The sequence below is a fragment of the Rhamphochromis sp. 'chilingali' genome (assembly GCF_963969265.1).
Source record: "Rhamphochromis sp. 'chilingali' genome assembly, chromosome: 8".
Lineage (NCBI taxonomy): Eukaryota > Metazoa > Chordata > Actinopteri > Cichliformes > Cichlidae > Rhamphochromis > Rhamphochromis sp. 'chilingali'.
Window position 1 is genome coordinate 13,021,585 of NC_137935.1, and position 26,732 is coordinate 13,048,316.

At 40.1% G+C, this 26,732-nt stretch overlaps 3 protein-coding genes across 4 annotated transcripts; 1 reads left to right on the forward strand and 2 right to left on the reverse strand.

Annotated features, from left to right (window-relative positions):
- Positions 1-799: 799 nt before the first annotated feature.
- Positions 800-5,248, reverse strand: nkapd1 (NKAP domain containing 1). Its single transcript, XM_080889458.1, has 6 exons — positions 5,186-5,248; positions 4,848-4,924; positions 4,205-4,293; positions 3,934-4,074; positions 3,756-3,809; positions 800-1,760 (listed from the first exon to the last, which is right to left on the reverse strand). Exons 2-6 carry the CDS (start codon positions 4,914-4,916, stop codon positions 1,307-1,309), a joined length of 807 nt encoding a protein of 268 aa, XP_080745584.1. The 5' UTR covers positions 4,917-4,924; positions 5,186-5,248; the 3' UTR covers positions 800-1,306.
- A 6,139-nt stretch (positions 5,249-11,387) lies between these two features.
- dixdc1a (DIX domain containing 1a) lies at positions 11,388-23,314 on the forward strand. Of its 2 annotated transcripts, none has more exons than XM_080890062.1 (16): positions 11,388-11,719; positions 11,833-12,011; positions 15,584-15,741; positions 15,839-15,984; positions 19,413-19,502; positions 19,755-19,808; positions 19,909-19,959; positions 20,224-20,328; positions 20,450-20,503; positions 20,600-20,689; positions 21,333-21,410; positions 21,526-21,687; positions 21,820-21,886; positions 22,075-22,183; positions 22,361-22,469; positions 22,728-23,314. In XM_080890062.1, the coding sequence occupies exons 2-16, from the start codon at positions 11,989-11,991 to the stop codon at positions 22,809-22,811; spliced, it is 1,380 nt and encodes a 459-aa protein (XP_080746188.1). In that variant the 5' UTR covers positions 11,388-11,719; positions 11,833-11,988; the 3' UTR covers positions 22,812-23,314. The 2 variants fall into 2 exon arrangements, with proteins under 2 accessions (XP_080746188.1, XP_080746187.1); XM_080890061.1 differs by having other exon boundaries at positions 11,391-11,719; positions 20,597-20,689.
- A 463-nt stretch (positions 23,315-23,777) lies between these two features.
- On the reverse strand, positions 23,778-26,703 carry pih1d2 (PIH1 domain containing 2; the record flags this gene model as incomplete). Its single annotated transcript, XM_080889125.1, has 5 exons — positions 23,778-23,912; positions 24,058-24,329; positions 24,469-24,708; positions 24,783-24,909; positions 26,521-26,703. The coding sequence occupies 5 exons, from the start codon at positions 26,701-26,703 to the stop codon at positions 23,778-23,780; spliced, it is 957 nt and encodes a 318-aa protein (XP_080745251.1).
- Positions 26,704-26,732: the final 29 nt, after the last annotated feature.

Below are 26,732 nucleotides of genomic sequence, written 5' to 3' on the forward strand. Positions count from 1 at the left end.
TTTCTGAGAACAATTCATCGGTGGAGTTTTTGCTAATGTTACTGAAACCAGAGGAAGCAGTATATATGTTGGGGACTATTTTCAGCAGCGAATTGTTTATCTAATCAGTATTTATTACAGCAAAATGGTGCATGTGGGAATGATTCAGAATAAACGACGATGCCAGCGTTCAGTGCAATGAAAGGAGGTGTCTGCCAGTGACGGTGTGGCTCACTGATGTGTTTTTAATAGTATAAAAGTGGAGCTCTGTGACAGAGGAAAATAAAGTGCTATATGGAAATTGCTGGGGTGGGGAGGGAGGCCAACTTGATGCGTTTTTAAGTGTAAGGTTTATGTCCTTATTCTGGTCTTTACTTTCAGAAGAAAAAAAAAAGAACAGGAACCACCCATGGCATTATAAATAATGTATCTGTTACAACTCATTTAAACCCTCGTGGATGCAAGACAATCAGTGTGTATGTTATTAAAACCCTGAGTTAGAACTGCTCTCCGGATGGCATATTTATGACCCCCTCACAATGTCATTCACACAGATACAGTTTTTGCTGTAACTAATAAGAAAAGAATGTGAACATTTCCAGAAAAGTTAGACAGGAAGACAAATACCCTCACGCTTTTCTGCCCAGATCTATAAACCTTTAGGCTTGTACTGTCAGAACCATGTCAGCTTTTAAGTGGATAGGCAGTACTTGTTAGTTTAAATGGATTAAAGGTTTTAGAGAAATCCGGGATGATCATTTCTTGTTCTTTTAAAAACAGATAATACACCATTTTAAACACTAAATATAATTTTAAAAAAAATGCAAAATAGATGTTTATTTTATGACAACACGCTTTATACAAAGAGTGAAAATTGCAAAACATGAAAAAAATAAAATACATATTCCATCGGAAATAATTATTCAAATCGCATTTCCTTATAAATAAAATGAAAACACTGGTCGTCTGAGGACAGAAGGTCACTATGTGAGGCAGACAGTCAGAGGTGAGTCGATCAATCAATGTGCCTGCAGCTCACAGGATACCTATTGAGACAGATGGTTGCTACCCTATCATCCTTCTTCATGCTCCCTGCTGTCTGTACTGCTGTACGGTGTGCTTTGAATCTCTGCAGAGGTGATGAGCTTCTGCCACGCAGGACGCCCACGGAGAGACCCGTAACCACAGGTTTGTTGATGTTAAACAAAGTGCAATTTAGAAGATGCCTGTAGTGAAAAGCCCTCAGCAGAGTTAGGAACAACAAAGGAATCTGTAGCAGTTTCAGTGGCCGTTACCTGAACTGTGCATCAGTTTTTAGCAGCACGCCTCAGTCGGCAGAGCTGTCCGAGCTCTCCTCACCCATTGCTTTCCAGTTTTTCCTCTTCTTCTTTTTTGAGTTTGGCCCTGAGTCGGAGTCTTTGTGCGAATCGTGCTTTCGCTTTTTGCGACTGTGTGACAGCCTCTCCCTTTTTATCTCATCATTACTGTCCTCTGTGCTGATGTCCACATCTTTTCCTCTGGCTTTTGAAGCTTTCTTGTTTTTATGTCGACTTTTAGTCCTTTTTCTCTTCTGCTTGTCTTTTGTAGCACCGCTGTCATCGCTGCTGTAGTCACTGCTCGAACTGTCCACTTTCTTACGCTTTCCGTCCTCACCTTTCTTCTTTTTTTTCTTCTTCTTCCGTGAGGATTTTTTGGACCGTTTTGATAAGCATGCCTCTGTGTCAGACTTGGACTTTTTCATTTTGTGATGGCTCATCTTCTTTTTGGCACTGTTTTCTTCACTAAAATAAAACAAAGTCAGAAGAATAAATATAAAGACACCACTAGTATGAATAGAAGTATGATCTAATGGCTTAAAGGGGAAATACACTGGTTTTTGATGTGGAGATCAGTCAAGCAAAGAGAACCATCTATTCTGTGGCTTACTATAAAGAAGCTCTCTGTAAAGTCTTAGAAACATAATGTTTACGATGTAATCCTAGAGTTTATTTCAGCTTTGACTTGAAGACCTCTTCGTTTTTAAAAGAAAGTATGAGCGGTAGAGATTCATTAACAAGGAAGCTCGTTAATAACCAGAATGTTAACATCATGGAGGTGTGAATGTTTGAGGCTGTGTGAAGATTAAAATACTGTGTGTTCATCATCCATTAAATCTGGATAATAACCCATTATTACTAGAGTGACTATTTGCACCCAGGTGAGAACAGTTACACAGCAGCTATTTACACTGGGCCCCCTCACTCAGCTATATCAACATGGGTGTAAATTATAGGGATTTGTATAATTTTCAAATTCTCAACTTTTTAAAAATACTTTATCTGACTATTTCTTGCACATTTCCCCTCATTTTCTTTTACCAGTAATACTCCTACAAATATCAGCAAAACCATGAGCTCTTTGCAAACCACTATTAAACAACAAAATTAGAAGACAAAGTGTTTAAAAAGTGCTTGATGCCAGTGTACAAATATTAGCAACATACTTCACCAAACTAAAGTGGTCAGACAGTTCAGGGTAAAATCTTTACAAACACAAATGAAATGAAGCTTGCATATCATAAATCTAGCACAGCTATGGTCACAGTATTTCTGCCTGAAATATCCAGCTTTGTTAAATGACTAGATGGAATATTTTATCCCAAAAACAATAATGCTGGAATGCTTGTGACCAGGTGCATAAAGTATTTTACAGTAATACAGGAAATCTTTGTTTGTGAGCTCCTCTTACACAATCAGGAGCAATCAAAATTTGCACAGTTACAGCTCAGGTCCTCGAAGGCTATTATCTGTTTCAGAGGTATGCCATCATAATGGCCTAGCAACTGCTTAAAAACAGACAAAATGACTCATTTGTAGTGTTTATGCACCTGTAACACCACATAAAAACGTTTTAATTTCATGACAACAACATGTAATTTATATGCACAAATTTTCTTTAAGAATGACACATTATCATCATCTAAAAATCACACACCAAACAATACTGTAGCATAGGAAAGTGCTGGAATCAAAGTCAGAACCTGATTTTAACACTATTTACAACTCATAATTACAATTATTTTGACAAATGTTGAGGTAATTAATAAAATCTAAATAGTTAATGAACTACCTAATGCAGGGGTGGGCAATTCCAGGCCTCGAGGGCCGGTGTCCTGCAGGTTTTAGATCTCACCCTGGGTCAACACACTTGAATCACATGATTAGTTCGTTACCAGGCCTCTGGAGAACTTCAGGACATGTTGAGGAGCTAATTTAGCCATTTAAATCAGCTGTTCAAGGACACATGAAACCATTCTACTCTGACAAAACGTCCTACCCGTATTATAATTTGACGGTGAGTTGCGACTAAACCTAAGCCTACCCCTAACCATAAGAAGTATTCCGGATGGGTGAGAGAAAAAGAAGTTAATTCGGCGTTGGTTTTGTGCGCATGCGCAGAAACATTGGGTAGGATGTTTTTCCAGGTAGGATGGATTCCCAGAACACCGGCCCTCGAGGCCTGGAGTTGCCCACCCCTGATCTAATGGGTGTACCCTTTTTTCAGTGCAGGGGGCAAGTCTCATAATGGAGTCTCTTCTTACTTCTGCTACTTTGTTAACCATGAAATTATGTAACAGACTTCAGCCTGGTATCAGTTGGTCTTGCATTACTACAAGGTTCAGGGTTGAGAGGTTAACTCCATGGAAATGTGGTAAATTGCATGAGTGCCCTTTTAAAGTCTGAATATCTATTTGAATATATAATAACCCATTTGGTATGTATGAAATTTCTGCTTACCCATCACTTTCAAACTCCTCGGGATAAAGCTCCTTGAACCCACTATGTCCCCATCTGTGATGGAAATATATGAAATCACATATATTAGTTCATCTGATGTAGCACTCCAGCATTTCCATTACACACTGGAAACACATGACCACAGCCACTTCATTATGTTTTGTTTTTTGTACAGTACCTGTCAGGATCATTGGACTCAAATTCATACAGTTTTCGAGTCCAGTATCGAGCCTCTCTGTCATCATGTTCTGAGGCACGCTCTCTGCTTCGGTTAAAGTCTCTACGTTGATCTGACACTCGGTCGCAGTGCATATGTCCTCTGAAATACAACCATTATCCTTAAATCATCAAGTCAATGTATAATCAAAAAGACAGCTGCATTACAAAGATTCAAAAGTGCTGTGATTTCATTTGTGTTTAGGTAGATCAAATTAAATTGAGGTATTTACCTCACAAACTCTGCATCTGAAAAATCTTTTCGTTGGGATGTTTGGATCTCCCAGTCTCGCATTTTCCACATTTCAATTTCCTCTTGGATCTGCACAACAACATGCACACAAAGACAACACAGAGATGCATTAGTGTACACATGATACAAATATTTACAAATGTTATCCTTCCTGTGCGTCGGTAGAAAAGAAATCCTGCCAATCAGTGGGCTAAACTACCTACTTCAACATAGTTGGTTTGTTTTGGTATTTTATACCTGCTGTATAAGAGTTTAATCTGAGCAAGCAGAGACTGGGCTTGACGTATCGCTCTCGTACAAGCTTTGTAATTTTGTTCCTAGACAGGTTAAAGATAGACTATAGCTGCAGTGTACAGTCAGTTATTTTGTCTGACCTCATACAGACTGTGACAGCGTCTATACACAACTGACTACAATTGGATAAAATACATAAAATTATAACATTTCCTGCTAAATTGTTGTGGAAAGGAAGCCTAAAGGACCAAACAGAAGCAATGCATTCATTTAAACAAATCATCAACTCAGCTCAACTTTAAGCTTTAAGTAATTAATCAATAGATTAGTGCACATAAAAAAAACCCCTCCACCTTCATCTTACAAACACTTGTTGAGTCTAAACGCACCTTGTTGTGGGCATCCGTGTGTCGGATTACATTCCTCAGCAGCGTTTTTCCCAACGGCTGCTTTGACATGATGATACCTGACATAAGAAACATGTAAGTGATGGGCAGTAGAAACCGAAAGCAAGAGAAGGGCTACCAATAATATGAATAACTCTTATCCCTCGAACACTCAATATTCCCTATTAGCTTAGCTCGTTGCTAATAGCATAAGAATAATGTTTAAACAGCAAAACATGTTCTAAAGTCCACTCCCCTCGGCTTCGCTTAACTGTATACAAGTGTCGGCATTACTACACGTTTACTGTGATTTATTTTTTTAAATTATGTCCAAACTGTACCTTCCAAAACAGAGCACCATTCAAGAAGAAGAAAAAACAGCGTCTACTAGCGCTTCCGCTCTACCAAGTTACGTAATGGCGTCGCGCAATCTACGTCATTGCACTTTGAGGAACTCAACCGTGATTGGTCCAAGTGTTTGTCAGTCATCTCAGCAGCTGCTGCTAAACGGTGAGAACTGCAACTTATTAACGGCAAAATTAATTAAAGTAAGAATTATTTTCTTTATAAAACGTCATTTTTTGTACTGAGTACTTTCAATGCCTAAAATATTTTCATGTCATATCTGTGATTTTTTGCGTTGCACTGTGTCTTTGTGGCTCTAGAAAAAGCATATGACTGGGTGCCAAGAAAGGAACAGTGGTACAGTAGTAGGGAAGTACGTGAGCATGTTGCAGGTCATTTGTGAGGACAGCAAGACAGTAGAAGTGACAGATGGGTTCAGGTTAGTGTGGGATTACATCAGGGACTGCCTCTGAGCTCCTTCTTGCTTGTCATTTTGATAGACAGGCAGACAGATGAGGTCAGGCAGGAGTCTCTGTGGACTGTGATGCTCACAGATGACATTGTAATCTGTGGTGAGCGTATGGAGCAGGTGGAAAACAGCCTGAAAAGGTGGAGGTATGCACCGAAGAGAATAAGAGTGGATTTCAGTAGAAGCGAGACAGAATAGTTGCAGGTGTAACGGTGAACTTGGAAGGAGCAAAGGTGGATGAATTTAAATACCTGGGGTCAGGCATCCAAAGCAACAGACAGTGCATCCCCATCTTCAAGAGAAGTAAAAAAGAGAGTGCAATGAGGATGGACTGGGTGGAGACGGGTGTCAGGGTGATTTGTGACAGAAGGATAGCAGCCAGAGTGAAGATTTACAAGATCGTAGAGAGACCTGCTGTGTTGTATGGTTTGGAGACAATAGAACTGACAAAAAGACAGGAAGAAGTGGGAGAGCTGAAGATATTAAGATTTTTGTTGGTAGTGACAATGATGCACAGGATTAGAAATAAGTAAATCAGAGGGACAGCTCATATTGAGCACTTTGGAGTTTTAGAAGCAAGGCTGAGACAGTTTGGACATGTGCAGAGGAGTGATAGTGGCTATATTGGACAAAGGAAGTTGAAGATGGGGCTGCCAGGCACGTGGAGGAGAGGATTCATGGATGTAGTGATAGAGGACATGCAGAGGGTTGGTGTGACAGAAGAGGATGCTAGGGATAAAGATGAGATAGAGGTAGCCCTCGTGACCCCTGAAGGGAGCAGCTGAAAGATGTAGTGATTCCATCATTGTTACCATCCACTGTTCCTGCAGAACTTACCACTTATTCTTTGTTGTGCAGACAACAAAACAAAGCAACAAGAATATGTGACAAAGCAGAATGTATAGGTTATATCTGCTGGTTTAACTTTCAAAAGCCAGTTCACCTATTTACGTCATTGTAATCGCAATTACAATTGCAATGATTAATTTTATGTTAAGGATGGCTATATCTTATTTTTTAGAAAATGTAAACATATATAGCCAGGCTACTAATGTTTTGTACTGACCTATATATGACCAAAAAAATAAACAAATAAATAAATGAATAAAAATAGCTACACTCTGCATAACCCAGTTTTCACTGAAGACTTCATAGCCCCAAGTTGTACATTTGGCTCTTGGGATCTTCCTAAAGTCTCTGTACCAATATAAGGCCTGCACAACTTTCAAACAAGATGGATCGCTTTCCGCAAATAAATTAGCCTTATGTCTAATTTAAATGCTGCCACAGTTGTGCAAGCCAGTACTTCAAAGGCACATTCAGTTAGTAGATGTTATCTGCTTGGTTGGATGTAGTAAGCTGCTCTCATTGCATAGTGGGTATAGTAAATTTTGGGAATCAAAGTGTATTTCTTGCATATTCATTAGACCTAATTATGGTGTTTGTAAGATATAGCGCAGAAAAATCAAACTACTATAAAGGCCATAAAGGTGATAGAAAGTAAATTCTATCATCATTATGACACATTGTTCATAAAAGGTAGAATTGTGTTATGTGAATTTGTGCACTATATCTGACAAACTCTGAAATGCACATGAATCAGGGTACATTTTTACATGAATGAGCACCTTGCACTTTAATACCACTTTGACAAAAAAAGGTCTCCTGTTCAAACCTAAAAGCAGGGCTTTTAGACTTTGTTCAAGTCAAACCAGATTTGAAACAATTGTGTCAGAATAATTTAATATCCAACCTCTGATGCTCTGAAAGGTGAAAAGAGGTGCTGAAAACTAGTCTACTGTTGAAATCTCCCAATTCTTTGAATCTTTGGGCTGAAGGAAGGACAATACTCGGTGTATAAATGCTCAATCAACAATCATTTATTTCCATACAATTCAACAATAAGAGCATTACAACGTCCGGACAGGAGAGATGCTACCAGAGGGTCAGGCACATGTCTCAAAATGGTGACGGGTTGCTCAGCTTTTTATAGTCTCTAGTGGCCCCCAGCTAGTCGTAAAAGCCAAAACATCACATTTTTTCTCTGTTACAGCGCCTAAGTTATGACCTCGGCAGTTGTTTCTCTGCTTTCTGTAAGGTGGGGGTGTGGAATGTGGTCTATCTATCTCCCCTGTCTTTAGACACAGAGTCTCCTGCTTACAACCTTCTCTTCATGATTCAACAATTAAGCATGTCAAGAAAACAGTGTAACACATTCCCAGCAGATCAAGGATACAGAGTGATGCAAATTTATCTAATGAACTAATATGTGAATATGTTCTGTTAACTCAAAAGTATAATGAGAACTAAACTACATACAGCTCACACACTCTATATTAAAGGGTATAATGTGATCTACAGCTACTACATTTACTACTACTACATTTACCGGTGAGTCACAAACTCTTACAAATGTACAAGTATCAGTTTCGAATACTTGTGTAAAATGAATATGCAAAATGTTTCTTTAGATTGATACAGTACTGAACTGGTACTTTTTATTCCACTACACTGATCAAAAACTACATATTAGTGTTTCTCATCTACAAATTAAACATCTGTGGTTTCTGGACAGCTTTTAATAAATTTTATAGAAATGTTTGATTTATAGATCTGTGTTCATCTGATGTCTCAAAACCAAGTGTTTGGTGTTTATTTTAGATTTAGAAGTTGCACTTGACTGAATGCAACACAAATTAAAAACTACTTGAAGGTTATAAACCCTTCCAAACTTTTCCTTTTTACAAGGATAACAACTTTTACGGGTTCAGCCTTGGCTGAGTACAGATTTTGAATGCTTGGTGTATATTCTTTAAATAATTATTTATTTAAAGAGCAAATAATTTTTCACATTGGTTTCAGTTATGTAGTCAATATGTACACAAGTGGTTTAATCTAAAAGATGTTGGCTTTGTTTTCGCTCTCCAATGTTATCTCCCAAACAAAAATACTTCCTTCTAAATTGACTAAAAAAATGCATCAACTTCCTAGGGGGAAACTCTTATCAGCTTCATGGTTATCTGTTTGAAGGTCACTGAAATGAAGGGGGAAAACATAGATAACTTTTGTTTAAGGTATGTTAGTAATTTGATACAAAAACCCATAGTGACCATGCAAGCACGCTCTATTTTAGCAACTCATTTGATTTACAAATAGGCTGACTGCATGCTGTCTCTGTGGCAAACTGGCTTTTTTTCTCATTGCCTGGATCCCCAGTGGTGGAATGACTTTGGCACCACACTTTGAACAGCAAAGTCATTGTTTATATATCATCCATACATGAATCCAACAGTGCCTGATAAAAACACTTCCCTCAATCACGTCTTGCTCTGCCAAATCATCATTGTCTGCCTTTAGGGCACCTGAGTTTGTCCTTGTTTTTTCAATATTGGGGAAAAAATATTCAAAGTAATGCCGAGAAAAAAAGGAATCAGCTCATGATGGAACGCAAACAACCTTATAAGGCTGTTTCAAGAAAAAGGTTTCCATGAAGTTATTGAAGTCGCCAAACTAATCAGTGCACTTTCTGCATAATATTGGAGCCTCTTAGTGTTATTATTGTTATTTGTAAACAATTCCATTTTTTCATCCTTGTTGACAAAGCTACTTTTGAATTTAGTTATTTAAGCCTGTGGATAGATGGGTGTGGGTGGATTTTCAGTCTGTTTTTTATTTACCTGATAGGAAGTCTTCCTGCTTGCAAAATCAAGGTAGAGGACGGTCAAATAATGCATCTTAAATAACTGAAAGACCCAAACAGTGCTCACCAGAATTTTATTCATCTGTTTGTCTGTCTTACAACAAATACTGTTGTTAGACAGACAAACAGATGTCAGCCTACAACTGATTTGAATGAAATCCCACATGATCCAGCCGTTAGGTGTTTTTGCTGACTCTTGATTTTAAATGCACTGCGATGTCTCATTTAGTCCACATATTGCTGCTGTGAAGGAAACCGTGCGCAGATTCAAAATTACAGCCACTGATTAGCCCATAAGTGGACGCTGACCTTCCTTCTGACCTGTAGCACGAAGCTCATTTGATGCTTGATTGTGTAGCTTTGGCCGATTAGGTGAGGTTCAGATGACTTATTATGAGCGTCATTACGATAGAATTTGATTTGCAGGGCTTGGTGGTCATGTTTGAGCTGTGAGGATGTGTAAACAGTGTTCATGGTTCGTGGAGGGGTAAAATCTTGAAAGAGTCAAGGACTGTTCAATAATGTATATTGGAGTTATTTTTGAAGACATAGGGTTGAGTTGAAAAATACATTTTCTTTTGAAAGGGCTTATAAGAAAATATTAACCTCCCCACCCCATCAGTATTTAATAAGAACAAATATATAATTTGACCTTTTGTGACCTCCATAAAGTGGTTTCTCATAAGCTTCTGACACCTTATCTGCTCATTCCTTGCATGCAGATGCTTTTAGGAACGGAGAGTGTAACAAACCTTAGTTTGTATGAGCATCACATTCTTCTAAAAGGTGACCTATTGTGCATTTCCTTACTTTCTGTTATATACCGTGGATTGATTACGTTTCCAAAATGCCAAATAATGAGCCTTAAGGTAAGAGGGCTGCCCTAAAGCCCAGTATCAGATAAATAGGGATTATTCTGAACTCTAAATTGTGCAAAGCTACTCTAGTAGAACAAAAATATGGAGCTGGAAAATGAGCAAAAGCTACTAAAGTATTAAAAGGGTTTTTTCAAATATACACTAGAAAAAGATAACCGCACATGGCAGTCGTAATAAAGGGATACACGGAATGTGGGACTAATAACACTTTATATTTTTGAAATTACAAAAATATATTTTGTGTGTGATTCAAACATTTTTCACTTATTGTAGGTATCCCAACAAATTTAAATATTTTTGTCATTTTGATTTAGCACAAATAGCTGTCGGCATGACAGCTTGCTTTTGCCTCTGCTGTTTCTCTGCATAAATCTAATGCGGCATTTGTATGGTGGGTTACATACATATTCATGGCTCTACAGTAAAGTAGCTCATTGAAGCATGCATCGATGGTGCTCATAGGGAATTTAAGACGCTGTCATTTTGTTATGGGCAGAACTGCAAGCTGCCACGTTGAGACCTACTTCACGTTTTTTGGTTGCTTTTTTTTCCTTCCTGCTGATGACACTGCCAACACTTCTAACAACTTAATGACAGCGTAATCTGCCAAAAACGCCTTTCAAAGGAATACTTAACACTGGCTGTACATGTCAAAGAAATTCTTTTGTTTCTGCTGCCTGGTGTTCAAATTATGAAGCTGACACTTTTTTAAAAATTTGAGTTTAATCTGATGCCTCTGACGTTGTAGCGCATTAGCATTGAAATGCTTTTCAGTACATACAAGACACAGAAGTGAGAAGAGCTGGTTTTCCAGGCTGATGCGTCCACTCTATAAATACCAATTTCTCCTTAAGTACCTCCCTATTTCCTCTGACTCTGTAAATATATAATTACCCTCTGGTAATGGCTTGGCCTGTATGGTATGTTGTTATACAAGCCTGTGGTTTTATCAACAAACAAAAGTCTGCTAATTTTCCTGTTTTTAAAAATCAGAATGTCATTTCTCATTTTAGCTGCAGGTATATGCAGTACATGGAGAGAAAAGGAGAAGGAGAACAACTCCCACCTCTTCCTCCTTGTGAAAGGAGAGAGCTGTAGGGAAAGCAGGGAGGAGGAATAAGGGAGAGGGGGAGGGTGAACACACCCAGACAGAGCCATGTCTGACATCCTCTCTCTCACCAAACGAAGGAAGGAGTGATACAAAGCCAGTTCGGCCAAGCAGAAGAGAAAAGAGGGGAAGGAGAGGGAGGGAGGGGACAGGAGAATGAATGCAAAAAGGGTGAAAAAGATGCACAAGAGCTGCATCAGTTCTTGTCCGTAAGGAACAAAAAACATTGTGTTCGTGAATGGGAGCTGGTGAGCTCCACCACAAGGCGAGTGCAATGAGAAACCAGGCAGATTTCAGTCACTGGTGCTGCTGAGCTCCAATCCTCTCGCTGTCTGTCTCTCCCTATCTCCCCCTGCCAGCAACGACTGAGCCTTGGTATGATTTAGGGGAAGGGTTTGGGGGCTTTTGATTAGGATTTTGAGCTTTATGTTTTAGGAATATGCTGTTGGAGAGGATTTAAACGTGCTGTTATTTCTGATTGAACACAGTGTGCGACGTGGAGACTCCTCTGCTTGCGGCTTTCAGGGCTGTTCCCCTCCCTGCTGCCTCTGGCTGTGTTTGGGCTATGGTCCTGACTGAGACGCAGGGCATCACCCAGATGTGGGGCGCGGACTGTATGGGAGGTTAAGCCTGTAAACACCAGCATGGGAGCCAAACAGATGAAATGGTAAGTGCTATTTTAATATGAACAGTACGGCAATTCAGGCTACTGCTATTGTTGACAATGCAGGGATGCATCAGTGGCAGATATATATATATATATATATATATGTATATGTAAGTCTACAATCACAACACTATAAAACAGATTTATCACTTCAACCGCATGTGAATCTCAGTCTTAGTCATGGAATTGCGTTTCATCCGAACAGCTTGATCTTGAAAGCCAAGCTGTGCAGGTTATTGTTCGGTGTTTACAGTGCAGTAGGTGTGGGTGTGTCCCTGTGTGTGTCTGTGTGAGCCGAGCTGCTATTGCCTAGCAACCTCTCTCTAACAGCTATTTCTGTGTATGCCGTGCCACGATTCAGATATAAGTTTAAATTGATTAGACTGATTTACATTATTCTTTACTTTAATCTGATAACTTTATCTTCTTTTTCACTTTGCACCATGTTTACAATGACCTGCTTTATTTAACTGGTCCTTTAAGGTCAGTGCTGAACACATCAGTCAAAAAGATTGATGATGACACAAACTGTCACTGATATGTTATAAAAGATGAATAAGCTGCACTTTACTGTTGTAGAAAAATGAGGTGAAAGTAGTTTGGATTATTTAATACACTGTCATCTATAATTTAGTAGTTCCCAAAACGGGTGTTTGGACTTGACCGCTGAACCACAGCATTTGAGGGTTTTTTAAAAGTGGTGAACGTGAAAAAAAGAAAGAAGATACAACAGCTTTTTTTCATCTGATAATTTTTGTGAAAGGTTTGGTTTTACAAGTTTTCTTTCTTTTAAAAAACTCAAAGAAACATATAGAGAAAATCTTTCTTTGATGGCTCGACTAAGTACTTGCACTGCCTAAAATCTATTAAAATGCTATCAACTAAATCTACTAATCCACGAAAGCTAATATGACAAGCAACAGTCGGATAAATATTGAGAAATAATAAGTTTTAGCAGTTTGTAGCAGCTATGAATACAAAGTAGCCAAAAAAAGTATAAATACTAAAGCAAAGTATCTAAAAATTGGAGTAAATGGAGGCCCACTCAGGCCACCACCACTGATCAAATTATGTTAATCTATTGCACAGAAGCTCATCTTTTGCAAATCCCAATGCTTAATCTTTGCTAAACCCATATGTTCCAAATCTATCGGATTGTACGTGTTCTCTTGTAGCGAGAGATCAGCAAAGAGCATTTACAATAAATGTGTTATTGAACTACTCTTAGAGACAATGATAGAGTGTTATTATCTGCAGTGACTAGATTAGTAGGAGGTGCTTCTTTGATCCCTTTTTGAAAAACACTTAAGGATAATTACAGCAGCTTCTGATAAGAGGCTTAGTTCATGTTTTTATGTGACCTACAGTAGTGCAGAGACTCTTTCCGGGAAGTTGGAAAGACGAAACTAATCATAACTTTCTCAGTATGGTTTGATATATAAAAAGAATAATACATTAAACCATGTTTAACCATTTTAGCATCCCAGTGGTGCTCTATTGAATTGAGATCCAACATTCCTCTAACCAATATATTTCCACCAGTCTGAACCATTTATACAAAGCGGGTTGGATCCATGCTTCCATGTTATTTATACCAAAGAGACCCTACCCATCTGAATGTCGGATGGGTAAGGAGAAATCTAGCAGAAGCAGAAATCGAGACTCATCAGACCATAAAACATTTTTTCAATCTTCTGTTGTCTAATTTTGGTAACCCTATGCAAAAAGCAGCCTCAGATTCCTGTTCTAACCTGAAAGAAGTGGCATTTAGTGTGGTGTTCTGCTTCAAGGTTTCACAAGTTGAGCATTCAAAGATGCTCTTCTGCATACTTTGGTTGTAACAGGAGTTACTGTTGCTTTCCTATCAGCTAAATTTCTGTGCTCGTTCTGTGTAAGTGCTTCTTATCTAACATTCTCACAGATTTATACTCAGATGGATGCACTGTAGACCAATTTGGGGTTAGGACCTTGCCCAAGGATATTTGGCCTGCAGACTGGAGCATTAGTAGGCGACCTGCTCTACCTCCTGAGCTACAGACACCCCTATCAGCTTGAAACAGTCTGTCCATTCTCCTCTGACCTCTGGCAGAGGAGATGTCCAACAGGGCATTTTTGCCCAGAGAACTGCTGCTCACCTGATATTTGCACTTTTTTGGACCATTCTCTATAAACCCTAGAAATGTGTGGGAAAATCCCAGTTGATTGTCAGTTTCTGAGACAGTCAGACCCGCACATTTGGCACTAACAAACCACTTAAATCATCTTTTTTCTCACCTTCCTAATGCTCCTTATACAAGGCAGGACCTTGTATACATGCCTAATTTACTGAGCTGCTGCCATGTGGTTGGTTGATTATACATTTATATTATCAAGCAGCTGAACATGTATACCTAATAAAGCAGCTGTGGAATGTATGCCCTTATACATTTGGATTGTAACAACTCTGCTATTCACTGATTTCCAATCGAGCACAATCATCAAGACAAAATTTACATGTCTGGTGCATTTGTTCATGACTCTTTACCTGCAAGACATTTCTCTCAGCCCCATCATATGCAAATATTAGCATGCTAACTTGGATGCTGTAATGGTGAAATGCTTCACTAAGTCTGCTTAACATTAGATTCTTTGAGGTGTGTTTCTGATTCGATCAGTGGCTGATAAGCAGACGTTAACTATGATTAATCAAAGGAATATGTCCTTTAATCCTCAGAGAGTACTTTGCTGTGCTATTAGCTAGTGCTAACTATTACATAAGAAGAAAATCTTACCACCATACATATGAAGCAAATTCAGCAGGACATTCTTTGCTTTCTTTCCTTCATTCTCAGCTAGTTAGCCTGGGGAGCAGGGTGATGAGTAGTGATGCTTTTCTATGGCATGCTTGCACAGCGTTTAGATCTGTTCATGCAGTCGCAGGCTTGTCTTCACATGCAGACTCGGAGGGAAAAACACAGGGAAACTACCCTGTTAGGGACTGTGCATAATGCTATAGGTCACAGGTCATAGTAGCTGTATCCAATGTCCACAAACACAGGAGAGTGAAGATGACAGCTGGTCTGAACCTCAGGCTGCTGGAGATGCTCTCAAAAACACTATATTCATGAAACTGCAAGGAAACAAGCTGTTCAGAAACCATGCCAGCACTATGTTATGAAATTATGGCCGAAGGGGGAGCAAAATATGTAAAGAATTTCCTGTTAGAAAATGACAGGCTTGCAGGCATTCCTGCTCCTGCTGTGTATTTTTTGAATGAGTTGAAAATCTGTTCATTCAGTCTTTTCTTCTTTTTTTCCCCCTTTTGTAATAGTTCTGTTATCTACAAAATAATCTGGGAACCCGTGATGCAGACAATGCTGTTTGAAATATCATGCATCATGTTGGCATTATGAGTTCAAAAATGGATTTAGTTAAAATATCTATCCCAAACGGGATTAATTTACATTATTGTGCTCCTCTGGGAATTTTTAAAATTTCAAATCGCCATTTTATGTAGTTAGGTTTCTTTATTGCTGCTCATTTGGCAGCATACAAGCACATTCATTCCTGCCTGTGCCCACCATCTGTTTCAGTCTCAGCTCAGCCAGCCCAGCTCACTCCTCCAAAGAGGAGTATGTTATCACCCAGCTCACTGACACCCCTAAAGAAGAAACAGTCCATGATCACCCTGAGAACCAGGGGGAACCTCAGGATGACAAATCTGAGCTGACAGAGAAGAAATCTGTCACAGGTTGGTTGGCTGCACATCAACTCTTGTAGAGCCAGATATGATGCAGTGAAAAAAAAGGTGCCTTGCCTCATTTCCCCTGTCCCTCTGCCACTTTTAGAGGAGGTGGCTCTCTGTGGATTGTGTCCTTCCCTGGGGCACGATGGGCAGGAGGAAGAGAAGTCCTGGGAGGAGCAGCTGGATGCACACCAGGAGCAGCTGGAAAAGGAGATGCAAGAAGCGAGAAGGATGGTGTTCCGGTTACAGGTAATGCACTTCAAAACAAACTGCTGCTCTGGGCCAAGGGATATAAGCGACAGGGTCGCTGCCCTATTTGCAACAAATCCACAGAGTAAGGAGCAAGTAGTAAAAAAATAGATTCTGAGAAAGAAGGATGAAAGTTTGGTCAGGGCATGTAAATGTTTTCAGCTCAGTTTTTATCAGCAGGTAAACCCACCATACCTCTGTTTGCTGACTTTATTGTTTCTCTGTTTTGAGTCACTGAAACATTTTAAAAAGGAGGCTATTTATTATCTGTCCTTACAATAAAATCAGGGCACTGGGTTGTTAAATTAGAGCCATAGTGAAAAACAAAAATCACCATGTAGTTGGTCCTAATGCAACTAAACAGTCTGAAGAAACCTTAAAAATTGTTAGCATCCAGTGCTAGCTTAAAGTTTTTAAAAATGTTTGCATGTCTACAGCCGCTTTCTATGTAATCTTGTCTTATCAGATGCTCACAAGTAGTTAGATAATTAACTGACAAGCAGCTCCATGGTTAAGTGATGCCTGTTCTGTTGTTATTTTATGACAAACTGAGCAGAAAAAAGACTGGGAGTTGATTTAGAGCTTTTCACTGGAACTCTCAATGTGGGGTCCAAAAGATTAGCTAATAAAAGTGAAGGAGTCCATCATTAGGTTGTAAAACATGCAAAAACCAAATAAAACTATCAAAGAGATGACTAAATTCTAGCAGTGGCCAAACCAACAATCTGGTACATTCTTAAAATAAAAAGAAGGGATGCACATGGACTGCAGCACCAAACACTGAAGCAGCGGCTGAAGGTGGCTGCAGAAAGGGCCTGCAGGGCACCTCAAGGGATGAAACAAAGCACTTGGTGGTGTGCATGGGTTCTAAATTTCAGGGAGCCACTGACCGCAAACAATTTCTGTAATTTTTAAAATCAATGTGTATATTTAATACTATGTTAGTTTGTATAAAAATGGCTAACAAAAAAGGAATACTTTTGTTAAACCCCATGCATTAAAGCTGAAAGTCTGCACTTTAATCACACCTTGGTTGTTTTCGAATCCAAAGCTCAGTATGGGGTAGCTGGTTTGCTTTCACAAGGCACAGCAGATTGTGCATTTGAAATCGGGCTTCTGAAGGAGTTCAAAAGATCCAAACTCTTGTATTATTATGTGCACTGAAGAACTGAAGCAAGAATCTAATCTGAAAAGAAAACACTGTTATTTTCTGCAGCACATCAACATTATTTACTCACTAGATCCCCACAGATTCCTACTAAAGTATCGATGACAAAGGACTGCTAAAGAAAGGTCGTCATATCAACGTTTTATAATCTGCTTACACTCTGTTCATGAGGGAGTTCACATTGTAAACCAAGCGCAAGTAATGAAGACTGTATAACTGAAATCTCATCAGAGGATTGGAAATAAATACATGCCTCAATTTAGTTAATTATAGACATGTATTCTGGCATATTTAGTTAATTTGCAATTATACAGCACTTTCCAAGTTAAATTGCTAAATAAAATTGTACCAGAGTGTCACTAGCAGTCAGTAAGATTACAAGATTTTGGGAAGACTTAGAAATGACAAAAGAAATGACAAGATCCAAATGCTACATGCTAAAAATGGAAATATATTTTTAAATGAAGTAATTAAAAAGAAACCCAAACAGATAGACCAGATGTAACACACTAAGCATGATAAAGCCATCCACTAGAAAGAATAATATGTGTTTTGACAGATAAACAGACAAAGATGAAATTTTTTTTTACCTGATTTATACTTTGAGTCCATTCTGTTACTTCCGTTTATCCAATCGGGGTCGTAGAAGGGTCGGAGCCTATCCCAGTAGTCACAGGGTGAATAGCAGAGTGCACTGTGGATAAGTCACTGATCTATTATAATTTATATGAAATGATTAAAATTATGTTGCATGAAAAAATGTGAAAGGGGGCGCTTTTATAAGAAAATCATAAAATGAGACTTGTTAGGCTTATAATACATATAAAATATAAACTCACTTGCCACTTTATTAGGCATTAATACCTGGTAGTACTGGTTTTTAGATTCAGAACTGTCTTAATTCTTCATGGCACACATTCAACAAGGTGCTGGAAACATTCCTCAGAGATTTTGGTCCATATTGATGTGATACCATAACACAGTTGCTGCAGATTTGTCAATTGCACATACACAATTTAAATCTGGTCCACCGCATCACAAAGGTGCTTTATTGGAGTGAGATTTGGTGACTGTGGAGGTCATCTGAGTACAGTGAATACACTGTTATGTTCAAGAAACCAGTTTGGGATGATTTGAGCTCTGTGACGAGGCGCGTTATACAGCTGGGTGCAGCCATCAAAAATATCCCTCACACCAATACACCACCATCAGACATTGAGATCTTCTATTGTCTAATATTGGTGCTTCTGTGAATGATGAATTGATCTGCTTCAAGGTTCAACACACTGAGCATTTATAAATGCTCTTCTGCATACTTTTGTTGTAATACTAGCCTGACAGGCAACAACAACCATGCCACTTTCAAAGTCAATAAAAGGACCTTTCTCTTCCAATTCTGATGCTTGATTTGAATGTCAGAAGGTTGTGAAAAGCATTGAGTCTTTGCCATGTTACAACATACCTTCCATGTGCAAGATCCTTACAGTATAATGGGTCTTATTCAGACATCAATGCATTCAATTCAATTCAATTTCATTTATATAGCGCCAAATCACAACAGCAGTCGCCTCAAGGAGCGTTACATTGTAAGATAAAGACCCTACAATAATACAAAGAAAACAGAGAAAACCCAGCATGAGATAACCCCCTATAAGCAAGCCCTTTGGCAACAGTGGAAAGCAAAAACTCCTTTTCAACTGGAAGAAACCTCTGTCAAAATCAGGCTCAGGGCGGGGCAGACTGCTGCAAGCGTTTGGGGGTGAGGTAAGGGAAACAGAACAAAGACACGGTGTGGAAGAGAGCCACAGATTATTAGAATAATTAAGAATAAAAATATGAAAGACAAAGCTAATCCTACAAAATTTGCTAATCTTTGCCAGCTTCATTAATTTGTGCAAATAAATAAGTTTGGCACATGGTATTTAATTGGTATGTTTGGGGTCATTTATAGTATTCAGCTACAAATATCGGTGCAGCGACAGCACGTCCACATACTGTTCATAAATTAAAAATAGATGTTTTGGTGACTTTTACAGTAATAGCCTTTATGTTTTCAGTTTTAGAGTCTCTATATTACATTACAGTCTGTATATTTACACAGACTTGTCAGTGTAATTTCAATTTGATTTGGTTCAGTTCACTGACTTTATTAGCAAAAACGGAGGCATTTACAACCACAGAAACCTGGTTTCTCTATCATGCGTCGCAACTATCATTGCTTGCAAGTTTTCTTCAGATTTGTATGTGTTTTGGTTTTTAGGCTCTGCTGCTCCATGGCTCCCTCCCTGAGGAAGACCAGGATGGATCCGTGAGCTTTGGAGATAACCGGGCTAACACCGAGCAGCAGCTGGTACAGTGCCCTCTCTCTGCTAACTTGAGAAAACAAACAACAGTTGCTCGCCACCGAGCTTGAAGTGTCCGTGTCAGCCCTTCTGTTCTGATGATGTTTGTAGCCATTACTCGTCTCACGAGTGGCCACTATAGAGCACAAATGAATCTCTCTGATCTGCCAGCGCACTGTCATGGAGGCCCAATGCCTCCTCATACGTTCTGACATTTTTCCATTCTCTAATTACCCCGCTCGTACCCTCTCCCTTTGAAGGTTCTCATCCGCAGTCGTCTGGACCAAAGCATGGAGGAAGCCCTTGATCTCAAGGTACAGTAAGTAAATGTAATTAGGTTTAACATAGATGAGCTGTCTTAGGGGCAGAGTCCTTTTCTCTAATGTTTTTGTTGTTCCTTTGTGTGGCTCTTAGAGGGAACTTCTGAGGCACAAACAGGAGACACGTCACATTCAGGCCATCAAGGTAAACCTCTTACTCTAGTTTTGGGATTTATATGTGAAGTAAAATGGATTAAAGGATTATATTTAACCTTTTTGACTATTGCGCCCTCCCAAACTGATGATTCTGTAAGTTTTATCACATACATTATACATTTATCATTTCTTTACAAAGATCAAAAGAAGTTTAGAGCTGGGTGGATCCTGTCGATGAGGCAGGTGGATGCAGTTCATCAGTATTCAGGTCTTTTCTGGACAATTCTTTGATCTCCCTCTTGCTTCTCATTAGGATGCTCTGCAGCAGCGCTTGGCAGTGCAGGAGGATGCTGTGCTGCAGCTAAAGCAGGAACTACTGAGGTGCAACATGGCCAAAGATCAGCTGGAGGGGGAAAATGTGAGACAAGTGATGATTTCCCTTTGACACGATGAAATATTCGACCTCTTTGACTCGTGGCTGCAGGTTTAAGTGAGAGAACTATAGCACTCATATATCACCTTGATATAACTGTTTGCAGGCAGAGCTCAAACGCAAGCTGAGTGAAAGGAACAAATTACTTAGCGAATATGAGGTATTGTCTTTTATTATATACACGTCAGTGCGTTCTTTTAGCCATAGAGATGCAAATAAAGCCTCGTGCCATCCATCTCTCTTGTCACAATAGCAGCAGCTCGGGAGGAAGGACAGAATACTGCAGCAGCAGCAGCAAAAGCTTGATGAAGCTCAGCACAAGGCACATGAAGTCAGCCTGGGACGGGTATGCAGCATGACAGGTTTCACATATACGTGCTAAATAACATATGTTTGAATGCAGAACTCATATATAACACCAACGTTTGTTTGTTTTTTTTATCGCGCATCGGTCTGTGATTACATTGTACTTGCCGCAAGATAGCCCATATATTTCTTCTTACGAGAAACATTACTCAATAAGACCAAAAACTATAAATATATTAAGGCACCATGATGCTTGAAGAAAACATTACATTTCCCACTACACCTCAGCGGTGTGGTCTTTATAAATTGTTACTCAGATCAGAGTAAATGGTGCATTTGTTGGAGACTATTTTCAGTGGCAGATTAATACATATTTCTTGCACCGGTGAGTATCCCTTGCAGCAGGATGCTGTATGTGAAATCGACTCAAAATAGATTCCTGTGCACGGTGTTCATCATGATAGGAAAAAAACATGTCACCCACTACGTTGTGATGTTTTTTTTATAGTTTTTGGACAAAAGTGAAGCTCTTATTTAGATGAATAAGCTTTCTGGCTGTTTTTTTAGCTACACAGGCCGTGTTTGCTCTTTGTATTGCAGTTTGAGCACATTTTGTAAATATTATCACACTTTTCATTCAGAACACTTTTCACCTTGGTCTATACTGTCTCTGTCTCTGATAGGCGTTCAGGAGCGAGGGCAGCGGGTACAGTAACTCAGTCGCTTCGACATCTCCTCCAGTGTTCCAGCACAGCGCACCAGTATGCACTCTTTAATTTTCTCATTAACCAATAATGTCTGTAAATGTCCACAGTTCAAAATGATTTCGAATTTTTTTCCAATTCTTTTTAAGTATCAGAGGACTGTTTTTCACAGGGTGAAGAGCTGCAGGTCGTCAGGGAAGCACTTCGCAGTTTGAGGGACAGTTTTTCCGGCCATGACCCCCAACATCACACCCTGGACACTCTGGAGCAGGGCGTGGCCACTCTCATGGACAGACTGCACTCTCTGGACACCCAGCGAAGACAGGACAGAGGGGTACACACTCTCGCTCTCACAACTCAAAGAGGAAATTTTAAAATGTAGTAGCTCGTCTGTCACTTGCCAAATGATGACTCAGCAACTGATAACATCCGACTGTTTGCTATGAGTAATTGGTTCTTCTTCTAGGAGGAATTCAAATCGCCAGGACGCAGAGCCAACTCGACAGACCGTGACTCCTGGCCGCCGAGCTCGAGTGAGACAAACAAAATGCTCGTTTTTGTTTAGGATTTGTCATCCCCCGCAACATCTCTACTGGCTGTTAAATCAAATTGTGCCATTCAATTACACTGTGCTGCAAAGAGAGGGCATGACTGAGTGTGAGGCTAGAACCCTTTCAGACTTTGGTTGTGGAAAAACAATGTTTGCTGGGTTTTTTTCCAGAAATGGCGCACTCACACAGCAGCCCAGGACTGGATACTGCCGTCTCCACTAAAGTGCTCTACTTCACAGATCGCTCGCTCACTCCATTTCTGATTAACATCCCAAAAAGGTGAGTATATAAACACTTTATGGTGGCTTGATACAGTGCTGTGTGTTGCTTCACTGGAGCGTTCTTTATTTTTTAAGCAAATTGTTAGTTGGGTTTTGGTTGACCATAGCCGCATATGGATGCCTGGGCTGGTTTATCCAAAGCATAACGTTTGTGTGGATATATGTGTGCTTCCAGGCTGGGAGAGGTGACACTGCGAGACTTCAAGGCAGCTGTAGACAGACAAGGCAGTTTCAGATACCACTTCAAGGCCCTTGACCCAGAGTTTGGCACAGTGAAAGAGGAGGTAGGCGTGGGAGTAAAATTACAGCCCCTATTTCTCTTCACATTGGGCTTCAGCTGGCAAATATAAAACGGCAGTTATAGAGTAAGATATGCTAATAATAGCTGTGCCTACTGTGCACTTCAAAACACCATGGGGAGACTTATTTCCATCCCAAAGAATTGGATAACCTCAAGTATTCATTTTTACTTTCTATCCAAACCTTTTATAGTATAGATATGGGTCTCTCAGATATGTAAACACTGGATGCTGGCTTTTCAGGTGTTTCAGGATGGAGCCGTTGTCCCTGGCTGGGAGGGGAAGATTGTTGCGTGGGTTGAGGAGGATCACGGGGAGCGGAGATAGCGCCAAAAAACTAGAGATCGTCACTACAAACCTCAGCTGTTCCCACTGGACCAGGAAGCTACTGAAAATACTTCTGATGCCATAAGAAAGAATAGTGTTACGACACAAAACTGGGACCAATGGAGCTAACACCATTAAGGTACAAAACAAAACCATGTTTTAAAAGCGAATGTTTCATATGAAGAATCTAAACATTTGGATACAATGTTTTTTTCGTTTACGGACCGCATGTCGCACATTGTTTGCAGCTCATAAATAAGTTTGTGGGACTACCACGTAATGGTCAGTAAAGTCATACTTGAATAATAAAATAATGTTAGCTTTATATGAAAAAACAAGCTACGCTGTGCTTTAAAACGCTGTAATCAGTGCATAGTATGCAAACCTCAAAAAAAGAAAGAAGTGTTTACTGACATTTTCCACATGTTCCAGATTGCCAAACACTGATGTTGTTGTTCTGCATCAATTTTGATGTTTTAATAAACATAAATTATTGCATGGTTCGTTTTGTTGTCAATTATTCCCCCCTGCATACGGTAATGACACCAGCTCGTAGCCATTAAACACCTCCACTCACGCGCCCACACATTAATAAACAAAATCCACAGATTGTCATTAAAGTCAATTAATTTTTTGGGGGGGTGGGGGGGGGTTAGAATTAAATTTGATGCTGAGCCTCAGCCCACACAGCACAAAGGGACACTGTTACATATTTGTTTCACAAACATGTTGCTCTTGGAAATGGATCAATTTACACGCAAGCTGTTTATTGTTAGTTAACTTGAATTCTGAGGCAGAATACGAGTCCCTCCACAGCACAATGCGCTCTCAGTGCTTTTTTCCCTTTTTTTTAATTTGTACATTGCACAACAGGAGTTTTGTTGTTTTTGTTTGAGGCATTTTCAATGCCAGTGTTTAGCTAGCTTAACAAACACTGCACATTTGTTTCTTAATTAAGGAAAATGATCACAAGACATTCACTTTCAATGTAAGTCTTCGTTTCTTCTTATTAAAGATGGCAGACGCGGTGTCTTCGTTTACAGTTTTTGGGAAGTCCACAAGCAAATAGTAAAGATCCTCCACCTCCAGTAAGACGTCATCCTGCAGAGAAAAATACATCCAGTGTGCTACTAAGGCTCGCTACAGGTCGATTATGTATTTCTTATGACATCCAGCTACACACTGACACACACTGGATTCTAAAGTGCTTCGTTATAACTGTTCAAGGGAGTGTGTAACCACTAACCTTGGACATGCTCAGCTGGCATTCTGACATGGAACAAACCATTGGCAGCTCCACCGTCAGTTCCACGCTGTCAGGAACTCCTGCTGCATCGGTCTTCACCTCGAGTCGATACTCTGGCTTCTGAGGCTCTACAGAAGCGGCTGAGATGACATGGATCAAATCCTTCTTTATTTTCTCTGCAGGCCTAAAGATAATTTGAGGAGCAGAGTCCTCTTGGTTTTCTGATCGTAGGGAGGAGATGTGCTGCAGGAGGGCAGCTGGTGTCTGACCGGCTGTAAAAAAAAAAAAAAAAAGGACTATGGATTATCAGGAAAATTGTTTTAGGAGGTGAAAGGAGAGTGGGTAAAGAGCATGGGTTCAACATAAAGTGCTTATCAAAGCTTGTCAGGGTTGACAGTCTTATTGCATTACCTGTGTTGGGTTGTTTGGGGGCACTGGACAACTTCTGAAATCCAAGCCGGCAGTGCAACTCATCTGGGCTACTATTTGGGCTACTGTTGACAACTCTGTACTGCTGTGATAACGTCATCCCAAGCTGCTTCTGGGCAAAGCTCAGGGCCAGCATATAGACCTGGTTAATCTCTGCTTTGTTCTCCCTACTTTCCTGCAGCAACACAGGATTTAATGCCACATCCAGCACAGTATACCAGCCTGTAAAGGAAAAAGTATGACTTTCTTGCTTGTGTCATGTAATACAAATGGCAGGTCTGCAGCTTGACACACACCTTGATCTTCATTTGTGCCTGTTTCCAGTTTTCCAGTGTACACTGGTAAAGGCCTGCTGGGATCCTGAGGCGCAGGCACACGTTTCCAGCCGCATATGTTGATGTACAGCAGGCCTTTCTTTGGTTTCTGTCACAGAAACACAGTGCTGTCAAAAGGATCTGTCAAAACAAATTCAATTTCAAAGTTCTAAGTGGATAAAAGTCTAGCATCTTTGCAGAGTGAAGAAAAAGCCTGTGTTTCTCGTGCAGCCTGTGTATTTTAGGATATATAAAGCAAGCACAGCTTACAGCTCCTCAGCAGAAATATTTTTAGGTTATTACTTTACTCTTGGTTGGATAAAAACAAGAAATTTGATGACAAAGCTTTCACAGCTTGTAATGGACTACACTAATTAATAGGACTAGAAGTTATAATCCCTATCAGTATAACACAGACCTGAGTGGGTTGGAGAAGTCCTCTAGATGGGGTGTTTGCTGCTGACCATGTGGGTATGTATCTGTCAGTGCGACACATCATCAGCTTTGTACCCCAGCTTCATAGTGCATTTCCGTAATTTCTCACAAGATTCCCTCCGCCAAAGCAGACCCACCACAGGGTGATCAGACCTGGGTGTATTTCACATGGCACCCACCAGTAATTTGGCAGGCCACACGGTCTCCTTCTGCTTCAGCCAGCCCCTGTGACTACTTTCTTTTGACAAGAGTGGCAAGCTTTTTGATTAACTTGTACTAGGCTTCCCTTCCTAATGCCTACTTCCTTCGTCAGTCTTACTGTGGAGCTGGCTGCAAAGCCCCTACAGGCCACTTACACTGAATGGACTTCCACTTTCCAGCCTTGGTCCTCTTCCTCAGCTTGCTCATGCTTTTTTCTTGTCATATGCCTTATTGATTGCATCCTCCCAAGGGACGATCAGTTCTACAGTGAAGACAGACTGGCAGGAACTGGACCAGAGAACCAGAGCTGGGTCCAGGTTGATTTCAAGTGTAAAGGTATTTCAGAAAGACGGGGTTGACATGCTATTTCTCACCTTCCCAGATGAAGGTTGTTTGTTGCAGAAAGGTGGCTTTAACTTCTAATGAGCTGCAGTTAGTCTATACTCTCCTGACTAATAGCTACCGACAAGTTAGTTGGTTATGTCACCAAGTATATCCTCCATGTGTTAGACTGCTTTTGCAGCCCACCAGGATGTGTTTGAGGGTTGCAAACAAGTAACAGACTGCTGGAGTGAGCAGTACATCATATGTGGGCTGTTTTGTTTTCATATTCCATAGCTCACTACATTTGATTGTTCTTCCTTTTTATTCCTTCCCGCATCATTCAGCGGCCTTGCTGAAGTTAGGGGACTGCTGTTGCACATCTAGTTGATTCCTGGCAGTCCCCCTCCTCCATCAGATGCCTGCATTACTTGGGTGAGCCTTTTGCAGAGTAGGTGCTGTTCCCAATCCAAATTCTCCTGTAATGTAATTTCTTGTACCAATGACAGGACCTGGGACACTGAATCTTTTTTTTTTTTTTTTGATGATGGGTACTGAGCTGTATCCTACCTACCTACATTTTCTGATATGACAGTTAACTTTCCCCAATTTATGTTTGAATTTAGAGTATTAATTTATGATTGGAGGAATAAAGGTGGGCTTCCTTTCTAGCTGAACCAAAGAATGTGATGAGCAACACCTGTATGGACCACAGTATGGACTGGGGCCTACACAGGAAGGAGCCTTCACGAATGAAACTCACCAGTATTTCAGTGCAGAGGCAGGAGTCCAGCTCGGGCGGCGCTCTGAATTCAGCTCCTTCCTTTATCTGTTTCTCTATAAGCGTACGGTAGGCTGCAGGGTCATTTTCAGAGAGATCATCCAGCATGGACCACAGTTTGCTCATCTGCTGCAAAACATCCTCTGTACTGCCAGTGGAGCACATGTTAAGGTAACTGTCGTACTTTTATTACC